The sequence below is a fragment of the Cyanistes caeruleus genome, chromosome 1, assembly GCF_971803275.1.
Source record: "Cyanistes caeruleus chromosome 1, bCyaCae1.hap1.1, whole genome shotgun sequence".
Taxonomy (NCBI): domain Eukaryota; kingdom Metazoa; phylum Chordata; class Aves; order Passeriformes; family Paridae; genus Cyanistes; species Cyanistes caeruleus.
The window spans coordinates 4726493-4748094 of NC_141701.1; the positions used below are offsets into that span (position 1 = coordinate 4726493).

A 21602-nucleotide genomic window follows, 5' to 3' on the forward strand; every position below is an offset into this window, starting at 1 on the left:
AAAATGGGGTCTGCTCCCATGAAACCCCCCAGCAGCCTGTGAGCACAGGCTGGGAGGCAGAGGAAGGAGCTGTTTCCTCCCTCCCTGCATGGCCCTGTTGATCACAATAGATCACAGCCAGCACATAACAGCCTGAATACTCAAGTGGCTTCCATCTCCACAGCTGGGTTATTTCTGGAAGCAGACACTGCCATCCCCTGGTTTGATCAAAGAATCACAAAACAGCTCAAGTTGGAAGTGACCTACATGGATCATTGAGTCCAACTCCCTGCTCTACACAGCGCCTCCAAAAACTGGATCACAGGACCAAGAACACTGTGGGCTCCTGGCAGGTCTCTCTGCTCCCCTCAGGTTTTTCAGGTCAGGAAACTAGGAAAAAGAAACAATAGCAAAAAGGAGCTGAACAAACATTAGCCTTGAGGTTTCCAAGAAACAGGCAACATTTCCCTGAGAGAGAAGAGAAGGGGATGGCAGCAGAAGCTGGACACAGAGTCTCAGACAGAGGCTGACCAACGCCAACAGCAGCACAGCCTTAGGGCCAGAGAGGGATGGGGTGTGCTCAGCCCAGTCACTCACAGCCTCCCTTCTCCTGCCAGGAGCAGCTCCTGCTCCCTTTGCCAGGAGACAGTGACTCAGAGAGGCAACTACACCTGATAAGCTCTCAGCTGGCAGCAGGGCAGAGATGGGCTCTGAGGAGCTCGGAGGGTCTTTCACCTGTGCCTTCCCACCACCAAGAGGCCCACAGGAAGTACCTGAAACTCTAGCGAGAACTGAACAGGACCTCACAGTGCTGTGACTGCAGGTCCATTACCACAGCCAAAATGCTGGAGCAAAGCTGAAATAGTCAGTGAACACCTAAAAAACAGCTAGGAAGACAAAACCAGGTTTAAAAGGTATGCCAGGAATGAAAATCAATGAAGACAGCATCAGGTGGGCAGCAGGTTGGTGCAGCTGGTTCATTTCTGCAGCCAGGAAAAGTTCATGAATGTCTTTGAATTCAGTAAATTCCTGTCACTTACCCCAAGAAGTCTGATTGAGCCAGGGGAGGAAAGAAGGGACCTGAATGTCACAGATATGGGGCTCAAAAGGGGACATGATACAGCAGAAGCTTTCAGAAAGGAGAACATGCAGAGAGAAAACCCCACTAGGCAATTATTACAGCACACAGAGAGGATGGAAATCAGTGCTATCATTATTCTTGAGTATCAAGTTACAAGGAAAAAGAACAAAGTACAGAGGCCAGAGTATCAATATAGTGTTTAATATTCTTAAATAGATACAAAAGCTAAAAACATAAAATTTCTGTTACCATGATATGATAAAAACTTTTATCAGCAGAAATATTGTACAGTCACAAAATTTCTACTCATAATATTTTCCAGTTGTTTATACCATTCTGTTTAGCCCTACACTGGTTTATATTTATTAAGAAAAGTAGCAGCCCATTTTGTCTGTCTATTTACAGTCCTTTAGACACTGTTTTCCACTCTTCACTGATGTAGATAAAACTATTGTGCACAGATTTATTGTTTTAGTTGCAGATAAATGCAGGAAAACCACTCTGCATCAGGCACCAATCAGGGAATGCTGCTCTGGAGACTCTTCCAGGCTGCAGCCCCTGGTGCTTGCTCCACGGATTGAGGAAGGGTTACAGAATTGTGCAAAATTTAAAAATTAAGCAGGGTCTACCCAAAAGAACAACAGTTGTTCTAATTGCAGAAACAGGAACAGAAGGGAAGAGGGGCAGAGGTTGGTCTGCACAGGGACTGAGAGGTGGTTCCAAAAGCAAGTATAATATATACAGAAATTAAATAAATTAATGCTTCATATAAAAAAGAATCAGTTTCACAAACTGTTCCCAATGCCAAGTGTTGTGCATTGTTTTCAAAGAAAAAATACATTTAAAAACTAAAATATTCATTGGAAATACTTTGCTTCAGCTGGAGGAGCTTTCAGTGCTGTTGGGGAGAGCCTGTCTGTGCCCACATTTTAAACAAAACAGCCCCAGAAATCCCACCAAGGGTAAGGGACACTGTCCACCTACAGCTCTGAGCTCAGAAAGATGATCACAGTGACAACTCTAAGTCCCAATGCACTTGGTTTTTTCCTTTCAGTGTCCTTTTCCACCTATTACAGGCTATAAAGACATCATCAAATCCTTTTTTTAAGCAACCTTGCACTGCTGAGAGAGACCTCCCATGGAATTACTGAGCTGGCTCTGGTGTTACCAAGGCAGGTAACCCCAGCCCTCCACAGCACCTCATGTCCAGTTCCAAGAGAGTGACCTGTCTTCTCCCATTCCTGTTCCTCTGCCAAATGTGCAGGAGCAGGACAAGGTGTGAGGGGAGATTTACTTTGATTTCCATTTTTTACAACACAGGGACGGAAACCAAATAAATACAAGACAATAACACTGGCGGGTGGTTGAATTAGATGCAAAATGCTGAAGTAAACACAGTCCCAGGTCTTTGCCTTTCCCCACAGGAGGCAGATACATTTGGAATAGTGTGACTATCCAGCCTTCCAAATGGCAATCTTCCCTTCTTCCTTCCCAGAGCCACTGAGGACGTACCTGTCCTCTGCTGAGCACAGCGCCTTCACTGCATCGGCGTGGCCGACCAGCTCCTTCTCCACACTCTTCCTCTCAGCACTGACCACGTAGATCTTCCCTTTGCTCTTGCCCTGCAGCCTCCCACTGCTGCCAACCCACAGCTGGGGGAAAAAAACAAATCCACAGCCATTTTCTCTCTTTCACATTTCAGTCCAGGATACAGTCAAGGAGGTTTATGTGGCACATTGGTACAGTGAGGGTTCCCTCATGCTTGGCTGGAAAAGGGAAACACTGGAAATTTCCTCATCGATATCAATAAGGGGCTTGGCCACCATTGCTCCTGGCCCCCTCCAGGTCTCCTCTCAGCTCCTGTGGCATGAGCTGAGGGCTCCTGGTGGGTGTCTCTGCTCCCCTCTGGTTCCCTCAGTTCAGGAAACCCCCTGTGCCCCATGCTGGAATGTTCAGCTGCTGATCGTGCTGGCAGGGGCTGCTCTCCCTTACCCCTGTGTAAGGCACAGTGTGCCCTTGCACTGCAAGAACAGGGAAAATCCAGGGAAGAGCAACAAAAACTGTCAAGAGAAAGGAACTGACTTTGTTGTTGCATGAGCAAAGATCAGAAAATGTTGAATGAATGGCTTAGGTTGAAGGGGACTTTAAAGATCTCGTTTCAACCCCCTGCCGTGGTCAGGGACAGCTTCCACCAGACAAGGTTGCTCAGAGCTCCATCCAACCTGGCCTTGAACGGGATGGGGCAGCCACAGCTTCTCTGGGCAGTCTGTGTCAGGGCCTCACCTCCCTCACAGGGAGGATGGATAAGACTCCTTAGGTTGGAGAGAAGGCAGCTAAGGGGCCTTTACAAAAGGTTTACAAACTAACAGATGTGCAGATAAGCTGAATGTAGAACAACTGTTCCACCCTGAAATTAAGGAAGTTAGGGACATGTGGGAACCAGCAATAGTTCAGTTTCACTGAGAAGAAAGTACTTCTTTGTACAGAGCTGGCAGTGAAATTCATGAACCTGCTGCTCTCCAGGGAACTGTGGCACCAGAAAGTTCAAAATTAAATCAGAGCCACAGAGACTTGATCAAATAATAGGCAATAAAAGATATAGGCTGAGGTTCCAGACAGAACACATCCCATTTCAGACAGACACAGTATGCAGGATGGGTTTCTCTCCAGTTTCCTAAAGAAAAGTAATGGCTTGTTTTTAAAGCCTGTGACTGACATCCCTACCAATCTTGTTGTCAGCCTTTGCCAGGCTGCAAGTTCACTGTCCATAACTTATTGCTGTGTAGAGGGAACAGAAGTGTGAATGGTGGCACAGGAACCTGTCACCAGTGGTGCCCCCCAAGGGTCAGTACTGGGCTCGGTATTGTTTAACTTATTCATAAATTACTTAAAGAAGGGAAGAGAAAAGAACCAAGTTCTTCAGCAGAACAAAAGAGAGCTTAATGCCTTGGGGGTTCCAAATAATCCTCTCACTCCCTTGAAACACAGGTTAAATATGTCAATCTCTGCCTTGGGGAAGAATATCCTAAAATGATTTTCCATTTTAGTACAAAATCAAACCAAAGGCTGAATACAGAGAAAACTTCCCTATTCCATTTTAAAAAAATAATTTTTTAGGAAGGAGAGAAAATCGGAGAAAAATATTCCAGAAGTTGCTTTCCTAGCAACTTTTAGCTATTACATTATATACATTAGCTATTTATTTGCAAAGTTACTCTGAATGGGCCACTGTGGTAGTACAACTACAGTCATTTGCACAGCTCCTGATAAAAGCAGGTACACAGAGGCCAACAGTGACAGGACACAAGATGCTGGCAGGAATCCATTGGGTCATTTGGTCTGTCCTGAATTAGGATGTGGTAACTAATCAAGGAAAAGGTCATCTACAAAAACAGGCCAATTAATTGGCATTTGTTGTTTGTCTGGTAACCTTTTTTCAAGGCTGTCTGAGAGAAGCCCTGAGATAAAATATCAAAGGACCTAAACTTTCAGTTTCTACAGTTTTCTGGAAATGTCAATGGCTAATAAATGTCACCACTACATATTTAATTACTGATGAGGTGGCTTGGCTTGCCATCCATTTTGGGGTATACCTTCAACACCCATTTGTGTTGGGCAGTCTTTAGCTTCTCTGATTTCAAAGAGGAATTCCAAACCTTGTGTACTTATGCACCCACCCCATGAGAAAGCAATGACAGCCCATGATAGCTGCAACAAACAAAACCTCAGTAAAGAAATCCACAAGAGGCAAAAGCAGCCCAGACGTCTCTCACCTGATTTTTAACTCTTATCATACAAGTAATCTCAGAGCAATCCTGAAGATGAATCTTTTGAGGTGTGTTTGAAAGGTCTTTGGTGTTCCAAATATACAGGTCACTACTCCCAGAGTAAGATGCCCACACTTCATCTCTCTAAAGCACAGAAAGATACATTTAAGCACTGCTAGCTATGTGTGAAATGTATCAAAAAATATTTTAAAAATGTATCAAGATAACCAGGGCATTTAATGCCACATGTTTATGACATCATTATATCATGTTATGACACATGGTTTAAACTGTATCAACAGAGTAAGTGCAATACCTCGGGAAAGAGTTGGAAGCCAAGAAAAGAGGAACACACATCCTTCAGATGGTGCTCGATCTTCATCTGCGGTTGAAACTCGTGAGTTGACACTACAAGAATGCAACTTCTGGTACCTTCAATATTAAAGATACAGAGTTAGTAACAGAAGTGTCCACTTCTTCCATATCTACAAAACATGGATGAAAAAAGCAAAATAAAATGGAACAACCAGCAACTTGTTTGTGACAGCACAACTGTCCTGTTTCTTTATGTGAAGATGATTTTTGTAATTATTATGGTTTCAGGAAGGGACTTACAGCACCACAGTTGGTCATTATGAAGCTTCATAGAGGTGAGATTTTGGCAGGGCAGCTGAAAGGCATGGTTCACTTTGAGAGTGCTGATGTTCCAGGCAATCACCATTCCATCTAAACTGCTGGAATACGCTTCACTGCCAGCACAGATTAAAAAAATAAGTATAGTGTGCTTTCATGTTCAGAAAAGAGTGCACACACAGGAGAGACTTACTTGCAAAATAACCAATTTTACAGTAAGCCAAATTAATGTTCATTTTTTAATTATCTTCGAGATTATCCTTTACAAACTCTGTAACTAGAAACACTGCAGGCTAACTGAGTGTTCAGTGAATGAGAGCACATTACATCCTCAGCAAAACAAAACTTTCCCTATAATTTTTCTGAACAATCTTGCCTGATGGATTTTCTATTGAGTTAGAACAAAAATATCTCAAACTGTTCTTCTTTGTTACTGCACCTGAGAAAACAAATTATACTATCCCTTTTCTTTTTACCTTTAACATTTGTTGTCTTAGAATGAGCAAACATTTTTCAGAAGGTTCCAACAACACTTAAACAAATTCTGCCTGAAACCCAGTTAAACCTGCTGTACCACTGACAGACCTATTGACCCTGCAGATGCTTTTCCCATGGGAAGACAGCAGGTTAAGACCTTCAGCCAACACTCTTCCCAGTGCTACCAAAAGATCAAGAGCATATTGCCTGAACAAACAATAATGTACTATTTATTTTATTATCAGGCAGGAAAAAACCAGAAGCGTGCTGTAAACATGCAGTCAATGACATGCTCAAAGCAAAAGTGAAGTGGTCTTTAAACTGCAACTGTATCAATTCTTCACTGGATGCTGCCAGTTCCTGGCTGTTTTCATCCTCGTCCAAAAGAGCATTCCTTTATCCTCTTTGCTCCAAACTACACAGTGCTCTTTATTTTAAAAGGAAATTCTTAGCTGACATACACAATATGGGAACTACACAAATGAGTTAAATGAAGACTTTATTAGCAGGATAAATCCTCCCATTTAAAATAATAAATTCTTTCAACATTTAGGAAAATCAAATTAGATCTACCTGGGTGTTCCATTCTTCTTGTCCACAATGATGTCTGTAACATCAGAGCGATGATCATTCAGTTGCTTATTACAAGACATACTGTGGGTGTTGATGATATAAATAATGGAGTCCTGAGAACCAATCCACACTTGACTCTGTTCCACCATGACCATGCAAGTCTGGGGAGAAAAAGCTGAGTTAAATGAAGCCTAGAAGAGAAATCAGTCTTTAATGTAGCATGGAAAGGCTGTATTCAGATGCTACAGTTTACTGGTGATCACTGTAGGAGATGACAACCTTGCTCTCCCTTGCTATCCTTTGCTCTGCTCTATAAATAAGACAGATCTCTTTGCAAAACTTATCCTTCAGTAAATAGGATTAATAATTTATCTTAGGGACTGACTAAACATGTGCTTCCTGGCCCAAATGAAGTAAAAGTTACAGATGAGATCAGGGGAACCTCAGAAGTTAGTGTGCTCCTTTCCTCTGGACTGGAAGCCAACCTAATTCAATATATCTACACTTCCTACTTCATCTAAAAGTAGTGTTTAAGAAAATACTGTCTCCTCTACTGTCTCTGGAATGTCCTTCCCCTCCATCACAAATTCTTCATTTATCTCCCTCCAGCCATCACTTGCCAACTTTTTTTGTCTTCTTTTGGGTATCTGACTCTTCTGGAATTCCATCTTTTCTCCACCCAGCTCTTCACCATCAGCTTTACCCCTCCATTTCCAACTCTCTCCCACACTCATCCAGAGCGATCTCTCTTTGCCCTTTTCCTGTGTGTTCTCTCTACTGTGTGTTTTTCACCCAGGCTGCATGCCTGGTTCAGATTCCCTTTTCACAGGGTCTCTTTCAGGTGGTCTTTCACAAAGCACTCCCTTTCATCTGCTGGTGAGACACTTTCTTTTAGAGCTCTATTGCTCTTTCAGTAGCATCTGCCTGGTTTCCTCCCATCTCTTCCCAATCTCCAGTTCTTCAGTATGGGTGAATTTTTATCTATTCCTAAGATTCCCCTTCTCATCTTCTCTTTGGGTTAATTGTCTTTTATTCTTTCTCCTCAACTGTTTCAATTCTGCTTTCCTGCCCCAAGAATCCATCAAGCCCTCCCAAATCCCATCTATCACTTCTCATCAGTTGACTTGTTTTATAAATAACTCACTTAGCCTCCTTTCAAAAATCTCCACTTTTCCAGGTTAACTGAAGCCCAAACAACTCAACAACTTTAAACAAACCATGTGACTCGGGATCAGACAGGCTACAACAACAAAACCACACCCAGATGAAGCAGGAGTTCTGATCCTCTGCCAGTCTTACCAGTTTAGAGCGGCCCATTTTGAAGCAGTGCTGCTGGATAGACCAGGTAGAGGCATCAAAGACCACCACCTTCCCCTCACTTAAAGCACACCAGAGTTTTGGATGAGCATTGTCCAGTCTTTCTGAAGGGTCAAGATGCCCTAGAAATAAAGCAGAGAAGATGAGAAAGGTAAAAGAAAACAGTACTTTTGGTGATCTGTGGGAAAGCCATTATTAGGCAGAGCAGGTGGGTAATGAAATGCATCTTCTGGAATTTACATCATCAGTTATTGACTGACACAGTTCTCACAATGCATTTGTGCTTGTTACCATCTATTTGCTGAGTTCACCCAATGATTTAATCTTACACGCCAAAGATACTCAGAGCAGAGATAATTTCTTTCATTGATGACTAGGAGCTCAGCTCACTTAGATTGCGGGAAGGCTTTTAAGACCTATAAACACAACTAAAAATCCACTCTTGTCTACTCCATCAAAGCCTCTCATACTATGAAGAAAGAAAAGCACCACTGAATCCAACACCCTCCACACTATTCCTTGCACTGTGGTTCAAACTAACTCCCCCACAGGACTCTACTGAAAAATAAAAACCTAACAATGAATATTGATCAATGGGGGAGCATCATCCATCCATCCACCCAGCTCAGTAAGTGAGCCAGAAATCTTAATGAGAAATCAGCCCATTAACACAGAATTGAAGTCTGTGATAAGGCACATGTGCAGAGAAAGGCAAATTAAGACACTGAAAACTATGCCTTAGAGTATCTTAATATGCAACATTATAGTTCTTTTTAAATTATTTTTCTGGTTTAGTATTCAACACACAACCAATCCATGTCAGAATGTGAACACATCAGGCAGACATAATACCAGGTGTTATAAGATAATGTGCTTTATAGGCTAATTAAAGCTGGGCTACCCTAAAGAGAGCAATACATCTTCTTACCTGGTGTATAAAGCAAGACATCTATTGCCTGTGGAAATGTCTCACCAGCTGAGGGGTTGATCTTGTGCTTTAGTGTCTCTGAAGTTGTTTTGGGGACCATCATAGGCACTAAAATAGATTTTTAGAAGGTAATGAAGTGTACATTTAAGCCTGAAATAGAACTACAATTCTTATGAGATAGCAATCTGACACCATTCATTCACATTTCTCACTTTTCTTTCCCTCTAGCTTTAGCTGAAAGCCCAAACACCATTTGTATGAATGAATGAACTACTACCCAAGGAGTCTGAAAAACCAAGACAAAAACACAGCATCCAAGATGGAGACAGAAGCAAAAACCAAAACAAAAAATGAAAAAAAAAGCAGGGGGAATAAAAAGAAAAAAAAAAAAAAAAAAAGAACAAACCCTAAACTTTGTACTTACTATTAAATAAATTGCATTTGTGAAAGTACAATCAGGCTAATGTATTTTTCTATTTCTACACATAACCAGTTTGAAAAATAGAATATGTACTGAAAGAGCAGAAAGAGATGATGCAATACCAACAGGCTTTGTAGCATTGCTGTGACCGACCTTCATTTTTCATCCTGTCAAAATAAGACAGTTTAGAGGCTGCATAGATGCTTTTGGAGGACTGCAGGGCACCAACCACAGCATCCATCAGGAGAACATTTGTCAGCGCTTGCTGGATATACTGAGGATCCTAAAGACAGAAGTCTTATTGTAGTTTATCTCTTGCTCATTATTCTTACAAGACACCAAAATCATAACATGTGTCATGCTTAGCACAAGCACCAGAGAGTTGCTGCCCTGCAGCACAATTCCTGTCACTTGCTGTCAGACCCCACTCCCACATCCCATGTTCCAAGCAAGGTGTTGGAGCAGGGAGTCAGAAGCCAGTGTTACTGTAATACTACTTCAGGTCTGACACAACAGATCCAACAGGATGTGCAATCAAAACCATATAAAAAAGAGACAGCAGATGCAGGATGGATACCCATTTCCAAGCTGAATCTTTCTTCGTGGGAGAGAAGCACCATGAAATTCTAAGTTTAGTGCGTGAATTATTTAGAACAGAGACAGAAAGCATATTCTACATATTATTTGGTTACAAATTCCCATATTTATACCTTGTGATCATATGCCATTTTCTTTCCAGCCCACATTTCTTTCACTATCAGGTACCAGAGATCACACTCAGTTTTAAGGTTGGCTTCAAAGACTTCTTTTTTAGACAATGTTTTAATCCTCAGAGTAGGTATTCTCAAAAGAAGGAAAGCTACAGTTGTGCTCTTAACATCCTGGAAAGTTACAGGAAAGAGAAAACAAGGACAATGTACCCAAGTAACAGATAAGATACAGCACCCAGCCCACAGGGCAGCTTTTTCTAATTACAGCTGATTTTTTCAGTTGTTCATACACACCATTAAGCAGAGCTGGATTTATGAAAATAAGTTTAAACATCATCATACAGCCTTGGCTCTACAGTGGATATAAGCTGACCCACTGATACCTCAGTCACATGAGCACATTTAATACTCATGTTATTAAACTTATCTACTCCATATCCTATGTGCTGCACTCTGCACATTTCTCTGAGGTTATAACCTCTTGATTATCAGTCATGAAATTTTTAGTCCAAACCCCCAGACTTCAGCACTGTTTCCTACTCTTCTTACTGAAACTTCATGTTGAGAGCCATCTCATTCTGGAGAATGGGACACAACCTATATCCACAGGCATGCCAGAGGACAGAAGGTTGATGCTCACCTCTATATCCCTGAAAGCAGCAATGGGGACATAGCCAGGACGGCCTCCTTCAGTCAACAGGAACAAACGCTTCTGGGTCAGAGCTATTTTCCCTACACCATAGTTGGTTTTAACCGAGCAGGATAGCTTGTAGACACATTCATTTTTATCTAGATGTTCAATTACTGCTGGTGGCAGATTCACTTCTTGAGCTTCTGCTTCAGTTTCTTTCCAGTAGTTGTAGAAATCTCTGAATGTTTCAGGATCAATTTGTTTCTGCTGTCCTAAAAATTTTTTAAAACCCCTTTAGTGTGAGAAACTATTACACAGATTTGTACAGGAAGATGGGTTTAGAAAGACAGTAACTGTCAAATTGTGCCTCTTTATTGTGCCTGTAAGTATAGACATTCTAGGCACATGTCCCCATCCCAAGGTTATCTCAGGCACTATCCTGAGATACCCCCATCAAGGTACAACCACCCCCCACTGAGTAAAACGTGTGACTAAAGTCACTCCAACACCACCTAAACATAAAGGAATAGTATTAAAGTGAGTTCAGAATGGGAAGAAGTTAGAGAAGACTCCATATAAATTCTGGTATCTGTCAACAAGAACCTGTCTTCTCCCCCATAGGATCACCTATTGGGTAACAATCATACTCTAGGGCACACTGAATCATTATTTCAAGCTGGCTCTTACTGGGGATTAGAACTTGTCCATATAATGCTTTGAAATAATATATTGCTTAAAATGTATTTTTGCAGTCAGGTACTACAACCAGCAATTCCCAAACCTCTGATAATTTTACTAATAGAGAGTGTTCTTCTTTAAGCTGTTAATGTGAGTCCTGTAAGGGTGCTGGTAGTGGGTAAAAGACACCCAGGAAGGGTCTCTCTTTGGCAGGTGACCCTGGACAAGTCAGTGGAACCTCCCTCCATGCAGCAGCTGCTCAGTGAAGCGTCCCCACAATTGAACATTGATACACTGCTCAGGCACATGGGGCTCAGCTTTCCCAGAGCACTGATAGATCAACCAACATGAAGGGTTTGAGTATATCCCTTTTTTGTGTGACATGCTAAATAATAATCAAAAAACCCCCAACCACCTTATACTCACCTACTGTCAGGGCATCGAACAACCGGTGGATAGTGTCTATATCCCTGACAATCCCAGACTCCTGAATTCTCTTCACAAAGTCATCCAGCTGCATGTGTGTTTTTGGCAATTCAAAATTTTTTACATGGTCATCTATTTTCAGAACTTCCCTTTGTTTTTCCATCACTCGACTTATCAGCCTCTTGAGCTCGGGTTTTCGGTCTGCCTGCAAGCGCTCCGAGCGAGGCAGGGTCTCCACTATTTTTCTTACAAGATCAGTAGGGAAAATTCTTAAGTCTGTTTTTTCTAGGTTCTGAAAGTCAGAAAGTGCATTTAGTAGTTTCCCTTGCATCAAGCTAACAAGGCCCCGGAGGTAGAAGTACCTTGCCAGCAATGCGGAGTTCTCAGGGGGTAAGGTACTGATAGCTTTGCTGAGGTGGTTGAAGAAGTCTGTGTAGTAGGAGTGAACACACTGGAACATCAGGGGAAAGCGAATTTCAGGGATTTTGAACGTGGTGATGGATTTGGAGGGCGTTCTCACAGCTAGAAATAAACCACAAGAGAGTACATTGATCAGGGAAAGGAGTAGAAGTGTAAATATGTTCACAATCAGCAATCCTACAAACAACAAACAGAATCCCCATCAACAGCAACAAGCAATTACAAGAAACAAGAAGGATTACAGCTGTGCTAGGGACACAAATACATTTCTGTATCTATCACCCCTATTATGAGAATATTCCCTAATCAGATAACATCAATTCTGAAAAAGTTAAAAAAAAAAGGAAAAAAAGGCCTCATGGAGTTTTTTCTAAACAGAGACAAGCTTAAGCCTGTGTATAAAGTAAAGGTAGTAGAGAACTGGACTTAAGATGGGTAAGGACTCAGGAATCAATTCTCCAATATCAATCCCACTGGGACCAATCACTCTTCTGTGGTCCAGCAAAACTTACACCAGACTACAGACTGACTTCACAAGCAGGGGGAAGCACAGACAGGCCCCAGCTCAAAGTGACTCAGCCCATCATTTCTTCCCAGCAGCTGACAGTACTTCTGTGACAATTACTCAGTGATGTCACCCCAAAGGACAAGAGAAGTGTCTTTGTCCATCACAGCCTTCCCTTACCAACATCTGTTTCTACTTTTCGAAGTGAGGAGTTCCTGATGGGGCCCTCTGGCAGTTTGATGTCCTGCAGGTTGGGCATGCTGATCACCATGCGCCGATTGGCCTTGCGCTCGGCGCTGATTCGCTTGGAAGCCATTTTCTCTATCGTCAGCCTTCTGGGGGTGGCAAACATCAAATCTAACCTGAGGAAAATAAAAATAACACATTGTGTACTGAGTTCTGAAACTAGTATACACACTAAATTACTGCCTGGGTTGTTTTTTTTTTCTTTTTTTGTATAATAGTATTAAATCTACAATTTCAACAGCCATATGTTCATGTAACCCTTTTACAATAATCATAATTAAATGAGTTAACAATTAATCATAATCTTATTTATAGATTTATAGATATAGATTGCATATCAACAGAGTCAAACGGACTCTTATCACCGATACCAACAGAAGATTCAAAACCAGAATAGGAAATGAGAAAACTCTACCTGTCCTCATCAGACTGGGTACTCAAGTCAAGCCGAGCAAAAGCATCCATCTTTCTGTTCAGACGAGCTTTAAGGAAAGAGTGAAACATGTAGGTCTCTAAAACCTATGAGACACAAAGGAATTAACAGTGAATCTTTTATAAATTTACATTTTTATTAGCATGTTTTGATCATTTTTATTACCTTTACACATGCAAAACTGTAACCTTGCAATTTAGCAATCACAAAAATAAAAAGATTGAAAGCTTCAAAAGAAAATCAATTATGTTTTCATTCACCTTCTGGACTTTGATGATATTTGCTTAGTGGCAAACAATAATCTCAAACTGCCCTCCAAGAGGTGAAACCAGACAAAAATGAGAAATACTGAGCAAAACAGAGCTACAAGTTTAGTATTATCTTTCCTACTTAAGCCAAGTACTGATAATACTGTCTGTGCTTTGGAATAAGAATTTTCGGGCAGTCTAAATTAACATTATGTCACCATACTGAAAATATAAGTGAAACATCTTTTCTTCTGGTAACCCCCAAAATTGTTCCCTGCTCTGGTAATTATTGTCATCCAGAAATAACTTCTAAAAGGTCAAATTGCTACTGTTAGGATAAAGGACACCACAAAAAATTCCAGGTGTGAATTAAAAAGAGGGAAAACCACCACTTCTCATCACTGTAACAGTTAAACAAGATGAAATCTGAGATTTGAGGCAATACAACATGTCTATTATATAAATTTCAAATGCCTCTTACTAATCCACTTGCAATGTGCAGTGTAAAACAGTAAAATGTAAAAAATCTCCAAAAGCATTAGGATTCCCAATTTCCTGTATTCCTCCAGTAGGTGGCATATTTTGCTAGCAATTGTATGCTCAGGAGATTCCAAATTTTAATCCTATCTAATGGATTTTTTTTGAGTTTTCTTAATACAATTCCAGAAACCAGTAATAACTACTCCATATTGTGTTATTTTCTAAGATCCACTTGAAAGCAAACCTGCCACTTTTCTATTTGGTATTTAAGTGAGTCAGCTGCTCAAAGCTCTTCTTAAGTATGTACATCTGAGTTTTAAACTAATATTAAATTTCAATTCATAACATTGCTGCCATTTCATTTTTAGCATTAGAAAGTGATGCTAAAAATATTTTAATTATTTTTATTAATCTGAAATCCTGGTCATAACATTTCCAATCAATTTCTCCCCTTAGGATATATTAAGAGGTTCCTTTTAGACAGTTTGTTTTCAAGAATGCTTACACCTATTGGAAGCTTTATCCAACAAACACTGTTTCTCATGTAGGATTCATCACTTTAAATTTCCAGATATTAGCATTAATCCTAAAATACAGATTTATTAAGAACAGATAATCACAGCACTGAATTTACCTTTTTGTAGAATGGCTGGTCTCCAATTGCCCTTGTTTTCAGAAATTCTTCACTGTTAAACACTCTGTGTTCATAATTTAGATGGTCTTTTACCTCCCTGGATACAAAAATAAATAAATAGATAAATCTTGGAGATTTGCAAGCAAGTTGTACTTTTGCAATAGCAGCAGCCCACTGGTACTACCAGAAATATTCTGCAGCATCATAAGACAAAATAGAAATGTGCTGCAGCATCAGAAGGCAAGCTCAGTTTTAATGAACAAGCCTGGTTACTGAACCACAGGAAAAAACTTAAATTTTTAGAAGTAAGGTAAGCTATCTGCTGCCAAATTCACTTACACTCTGTGAGATTTAGTAAACCATGAAGGAGAATCTGCAAATCATGACTTAGACTCCAATCCTGGAATTCCATTTACATACACAGTTCCTGAATCACACACAACCCATTGGAGCAAAAAAAGACAAGTGCACCTATCACAGGCAATTTGAAAGATGCGACCTGACCTCACACTGTCCTATCACATTGCATCTGTAACAGGCACATGAAAAACAGGGTTCTTACTACATCTTGTTAACAGTTTATTCAACCATATGGGGTCAAGAAAATGTATGGTCAATAAAAGTATATAGTTCTATGTAATTCTATATAATTTAGCACTGTCTGTTAAAACATGGAACCTCCACACACACAAAATCACTACAATGCTTTGCTGAAGACAGAACAATTGGCAGCACAAGTGCATCAGAGAGTTACTTTCCTTCACTCCTGGATGCTGGTAGAGTTAGAAGACGGAAGAAACAAGGCTGAAAAAAAGAACAAAGAAAAAGTTTGAAGAAAAGGAGAAAGAAAGCTAAAGAAGCAACCCCTTTGTCATACATATTCTTTCAAAGAGCAAAGCATCTGTTCATTTTTTTGCAGCCAAATGTTTAGTGCATTAAAGACTTCAAGCTGTTATGAGCAAAAATGCATTTCTCCTCATCTTTGTCTGGAATTATTGTTGCCAAACACTGAAATCCACAAAATCCCACTGTGGAAATAAATGCATTTCAGTTTCCATAATAAGCTATCTGTAAAGGCCCACATCCAGCAGCTACTGTCCCTCTTGGAAGGTCCAGACACTTGCAGGAACACTCCTTAAGCAGATCCAATAACAGACACATGGTATTTAGACTCTAAATTAACTCAGCACTTTCTGACTGAAAGTGTCAATGAGCAATTCAGTAGCTGATCCAGAGGGAAGCACCACCTCCAGCAAGAGGCCACACCACTGTCAAAATGCCAGTCCCAAACACAGCCAGTATCCTACATTTCTTATCACAGAATTTTGGAAAACCCTGAGTAGGAAGGGACCTACTGATCATTGAGTCCAGCTCCTGACCAATTGTCCCTTCTTGTGCCAACACTTTGTCCTTGATCTTAAACAGCTCCTCTCCCTCCTTCATTCTCAGGTGTTGCACTCTTCAGGTATCTCATCCATTCTCAGTCCAAACACACCTAGGTGTTCTGAACTCTTGATCCTGTTTTCAGGTCTTCTATCCTGTCCTGGTTTGAATTCATGTACCTCTAACAAGAGTGACCAAAACTTGACTGATATCCCTGCTGGGCCCTAAGCTTTTCCAAGGACTGCACTTCTCTTCCTGAAATCTTCCTACAAACGACAAGCTCAAAATCAGAAGAGGTTTATCTAAGATATTCTAGCAATGTATATATACATCAAAACATCAATGACTCATATTCCATCAGGCTACAGGACCTCCTTCTCATATTCCCTAACAAAACCGAAGCTCTACAAAATATCTATAAAGTAAGACAAAATGAGAATATTTTCACTCATGCTTAAATTGTCTTCGCCAGTACCACATACTCTTACAATAGAAAGTACTACACCCACTTACCTGAAGATATTAACAATTAACTGCAACATGGTTTGCTGCACATCCATGTTCAGTTTCTGCTGCCAAGCCCTTCTGTGGGTTTGGAGCTCACCAAGGTCTGTGCTGGCTCGAAGATGACAGAGCTCCAGATCAAAGTGCAGCTGCAGACCTTCCACTCTACACACAGAAGAAAAGTAGTAACTTACACCCTAACACCAACAATTCTTTTCGTACCTTTTTTTAAAAAAGAAAATCTAATTTAGGCCCGTGCATCTTACAGCTAGAGAAGTGCAAGATTGATTTACAAGTGCTGACAAGCTAACAAGATTCCAGAGAGCCTCACTCAATTAAATCACAGTGCACTCAGTCTTTGTAAAGTTCAGAGTAATCTGTATCAATAATAAAAAAGAAACAAGCATTCCCATTGTTGCAAAATAATTTGGTGATTATGACTCCTTAAAGCTACTTCTACACTTATTGATTGAAATTTTCAATTTGCTCGTTTTTAAAATACAGTCAGGTTTATATGAATGAAATAATATTATAATAATAATAAATCATACAAAACAAAAAAACTTGGAGCATCAAGCATGATTTATGCACTACGAAACACATCTTCAAGATCTTGTCACCTTTTTATGAAAATTTCTGCTGCTTGTGCTGGAACATCTGGAATCTCAAGTTCCTCTTCAACCATCTTTGAATGTGAAATATCTCCATTATCTATATTAATTAGAATTAAATCTTCACCTTCCTTTTAACAGAAGAAAATAGAATGACGGTACATGTATTGTAAACATATTTACTTCTCATTTACACATTCCTCAGACAATTCATTTCATTAAGGAGGTACACCAGAAAAGGACTGAATTGTTTTCCACAAGTAGAAAATTGTATGGATAACAAAACAATTACATTCAAGAAAAATAAATGCAATTGCCTTAACAGATGTTAATCCCAGTACATAAACACTTAGTAATCTAATATGCTCTAGTATGGAAGGGGACAAATGCACTGCAAGTAAAAATTAAGAGTGGTAATGGTGTAAAACATACCGTGCTCACTTCATCAAAGTGATCAATATGACATCCCATGAGGAAAGATGTTGGAGCCATCACAAAATCCAGCATTTGCCGGGACAGAATAGGTACAAAAGTGTGTTGCCACTGAAGAGGATGAAGGTATAACATAAAGCATTCAGCAACAAGTGTCAGCAGAGCCCAGTCAGAAGAGAAGAAAACGATTCTCTGCTCAGTCAAAATACAGGTCATAATCTAGAAAACAAGCACAATGTTACATATTTGCAAAGAGGTATCTAGAACACAGTAGAAATGCAAATATTTCATCTGTTTGTGAGAGTCAACCTCAAAATTCTCATTTTTAGTAGCTACCTTACAGATTTATAAAATTAAACAATCTCCATTTCAAGATGCATCAGCTTCACCATATAGGATTTGAGGTACTTTTATTCATAACATGCACGTGTGGGCAAAAAAAATAAAGCAGAACTGCCAACTCTCATGACTGAGGCTTCTTAGAGAAAGTGGCTCAGATAATACTGAATGACCTTAAACAACCTAATTTGACTTCACAGGTAGCCTTTGAGCAGGAAATTGGATCAGGAAACCTACAAAAGGACACTCCAGCCAATACTATTGTGAGAGTCTGAAGCACTGAAAAAATTAAAACAGCTCTTTGAATTTTCTTGCCTTTCTACACCATTTATACCTTATTTGTACAAGTGCCAGATGTCATCAATTCTTCCCACAGGCCTCTTTCTTAAACATGAAAAAAGTTCTTATAAATCTTGTAGAAATGCATGTAGTGAAAATTCAAAATAAAATCTGGCATTTGGCTTGGTAGTTACGTCTCAAAATATATTCTTACAAAATTTAACACCTATTTCTAAACCACAGGCAAAGAAATGCAACATGCTAATCTAATCTGGTCTGCAAATAACAAAATATCTTAAGAAGAAGTATAGTTTATTGTGCCACAGCTCTAATATCAGAACTAAGACTATTCTGAATTCCTGGGTTTATAAAGTTTTTTGAGTAAATAAACATCTTTATTTTTTCCTAAACTACAAATTACCAGTACTGTCAATCTCTAAAGCATTTTAAAGTATGAGTTAGTATTACCTGCAGCACCTGCTCTGGCTTGAAACACAGCAAGGGAAGATGGAGATCCAAGTCAATAATTGGACTGTCCGGATCCTCTCGTGAAGGAATTATTATTTGAAGGGGTTTCATATGAAATACCTGTAATAACAGATGGTCTCTGTTTACTCCTTAATGAAAGTGTTCCCACAGCAAATTTAATTCAGGATTTTAGTTCCAACTACAAAATATTAACTTAAATCAAGAGCAAGAAGACAGGTATTTGCATACTGCAGAAAAAGTGAAATAAAAAGAGAGGGAAATATTCAAAGACATGATAACTAGTTTGAAAGATTAATATGGACTTGCCTCCTCTCATTCTCATAGGGTGATTGGCCAGTAAAATTTTTTTAGAAACATCTTTTAACAGAATTAAACTTGCTTTATTTTAGGTGTTTCAAAATAATTGAATTTATATTTCTAGATACAACTGGGAAATCAAAACTGCTGATAAAATTCATAAATAAAACAGAAAAAATATGAACAAAATAAGTGAACATAGGTTGTCATGCTAAGAAAATAAAACAAGTCAAAAGGAACAAGGTCTCAGTGTTTCAGATATTTCAGCTCAAATCTCTGGGGGTTGGGTCCTGCACGTGCTGCATATTTCAGCACTCACAGCTGGTTTAGCCAATCACTCAGATATTTTCCAGCTATGCTATTTTTCCTCCACTCCTAACCCCTCATCCCAGGGTCAAGGAAAGCATCTAAGAAGAAGTCCATAGCTGAAGCTCTGCTTCCCTAGAAGCAACTGCAGTAGATAACAAAGTGTGTGCTGAAATCACTGACCCAGCTGACATCTGCCTTGACTTGGGAAGGCTCAGAAAGCAACAAATTCACAGCACTGAATACAAACGCTGATGTGAGCTTCCCCTCTCAGCTTGGTCTTACCCAGGCAGCAGACAACTCAGTATTTCATCCACTGCACACTGTTGTGCTTCTCCCAGACATCATCTCAGACCATAAATAGCTGGCATGAGCCAAAGCCTTCCCAGAGGAGTATTGAAAACTAAAGAACATGACTGGTACGCTGGCACTCCAGCCTGAACCCTGGTCACACTTATTTTCTCTACTAATGTATAGCCTGATTTTTAAAGCACAGGTATTGACATCAGTTTCACATCACCAAGTAATCTCTGACCTGACACTCATGAATGTCACCCAGTTTATTGAAAACAGCATCTCAGTATCTTAGAAGACATGATGTTAAAATCATTATGAAATTCAGGAGGAGTAATTACCAAGTGGAGTGGTCCTGGTGGTGGGCTGGGGATTAAAAACAGCTTTGCTGCAAATTCCTTTATGTGCTCCTCGACATCTAAATCCCTGAAAGGTCGTAGCTGCACTAGTAAGCTGTAATTAAATGATAGGAAATTACTTATCAATAGTAACATGCAAACACAAAAAACTCTTTCTGCTGATAATCTAGAAAAAAATTATTAGGAGTAATGAAGCTATTATTTCAGCTAATTAATTTCTAATTTATTAGATACTTGAGCAGCTTCATTAAATCTTAATGATGCTGCTGTGTCAGAAGCAGAATTTTTTTTTGTACTCCCGTGCATAAAATACTGCTGCATTATATCCATCAGAGGACACAGCACAGTGGTTTGATGGCCAGAGGAAACCATGTGTGAGGTGAGATGGTGAGGTGTAGCTACAGCAAGTGTCTTTTATAGAGACTGATTGAGGAACCAGCACCCACAGCTGCGACACTGCCTTGCTGTTCATCCCTTCCCAAGCATCTGACACCACTTTTGAGAAGGAAAACAGCAGCAGAGGAAAGGAGAGGTTGTAGTCCTGAGTTTGGCTGTAGAGGAGTGTGAAGCAAGAGGCACATTTAGCATAAGTCTTAGGCCTGTATGGACACTGCTCTTTGCTGTCATTCCTGCCCAAAAGAAATATAAGAACATTTGTGCAAACCTGCCAAATGTTTCTGGTTTAAAACTGTATTACCTTAACAAAGGTCACATGGTTTATATTATACACCAAATCAATTCTGGAACCTTTAAAGAAACACACTATCAAGACTGAAAACTATCAACTCCCATAGCCTGAAATGTAATAATTACTGATTTAGATATTTGTGGTCACAAAGGTGTTTTGTTCAATAGAGGATACATTTGTACATTTATAGCAAAAACCCAAAATCTTTACAAAATCAGAAATCTAGGTCTGCAAATCTATATATACAGAAACTAGGAACTGAAGATGGTTGTCTTCTCCCTTGAAGTTTTACTTCAGTTTGCAGTTTTACTGGTTTCTTGCTGAAGAACACTTGCTCTTCAGGAAGGAAGCAACTGAATAGGTCAAGAGATATATAAGGATCCAGGACACCCTATTTGTGTACAGCATTTAGATTCCAGAAAAAAAGCATATTCAGTCATATATTATATATATTGCACTTTTAAATGAATTATTTAAGTTCACTATTTTCCTATTTGAAGAAAGTCCTGATCTATTACATACATATTCCCAAAACGTCCATCAGCTCTTCTGATGCTGCTGGTCAGAGAAAGGGGAATTAAGAATTATCAAAGAAAATCAGACAGTAGAACCAACAGTTTAAACAAATACTCTGTCACACTTAGTGATGCCTCAGATTTGGCCCAACAGAGTAAGCAGACCTGGTTTTTTTTCTTTCTTTCCTTTGAGACAAATAGCTCTTATCAAGACATCCAGTAAACCTCATAACAGAGACAATGTGACTGAGAAAGCAGCAGATGTACAGAGAGGACAGTCATAGCTCCCTAATCAGGACATGGTGCCCATTAATGCAGCCTAACAGCAGCTGACAGCTCTGCACTGCAAATGTCTGCAGAAATAAATGAAGTAATCTCTGAAACACTCATGTGGAGAGCTAAGGAGTTTATGAACCTTTCATTACTGTTATTAACTGTCCACAGACAGGTGTTTCAGAAAGCAAGAGCAGCTCAGAATAGGTCCTTTGTACTGCCTCAGTGCTGGGAGCTATTTGTACA

The 21602-nt window shown here is 39.8% G+C and overlaps 1 protein-coding gene across 2 annotated transcripts in view; it reads right to left on the reverse strand.

Annotated features, from left to right (window-relative positions):
• Nucleotides 1-231: 231 nt before the first annotated feature.
• The window catches only part of DENND3 (DENN domain containing 3), a 32854-nt gene continuing 11483 nt past the window's right edge, over nucleotides 232-21602 (reverse strand). Inside the window, exons 5-24 of one of the 2 annotated variants that reach the window (XM_086877370.1) lie at nucleotides 19863-19974; nucleotides 18604-18723; nucleotides 17518-17736; nucleotides 17095-17216; nucleotides 16484-16639; nucleotides 14588-14684; nucleotides 13208-13311; nucleotides 12727-12908; nucleotides 11622-12143; nucleotides 10527-10789; nucleotides 9887-10057; nucleotides 9330-9459; nucleotides 8756-8863; nucleotides 7810-7949; nucleotides 6511-6671; nucleotides 5443-5576; nucleotides 5144-5259; nucleotides 4834-4971; nucleotides 2573-2712; nucleotides 232-369 (exon numbers count right to left, since the gene is read on the reverse strand). In XM_086877370.1, coding sequence (XP_086733496.1) covers nucleotides 357-369; nucleotides 2573-2712; nucleotides 4834-4971; nucleotides 5144-5259; nucleotides 5443-5576; nucleotides 6511-6671; nucleotides 7810-7949; nucleotides 8756-8863; nucleotides 9330-9459; nucleotides 9887-10057; nucleotides 10527-10789; nucleotides 11622-12143; nucleotides 12727-12908; nucleotides 13208-13311; nucleotides 14588-14684; nucleotides 16484-16639; nucleotides 17095-17216; nucleotides 17518-17736; nucleotides 18604-18723; nucleotides 19863-19974 — 3148 coding nt within the window. In that variant the 3' untranslated portion in view covers nucleotides 232-356. Of the gene's footprint in view, nucleotides 370-1240; nucleotides 2713-4833; nucleotides 4972-5143; nucleotides 5260-5442; nucleotides 5577-6510; nucleotides 6672-7809; nucleotides 7950-8755; nucleotides 8864-9329; nucleotides 9460-9886; nucleotides 10058-10526; nucleotides 10790-11621; nucleotides 12144-12726; nucleotides 12909-13207; nucleotides 13312-14587; nucleotides 14685-16483; nucleotides 16640-17094; nucleotides 17217-17517; nucleotides 17737-18603; nucleotides 18724-19862; nucleotides 19975-21602 lie in introns of those variants that run through there. The other variant, XM_023921590.2, reaches the window with a different exon arrangement.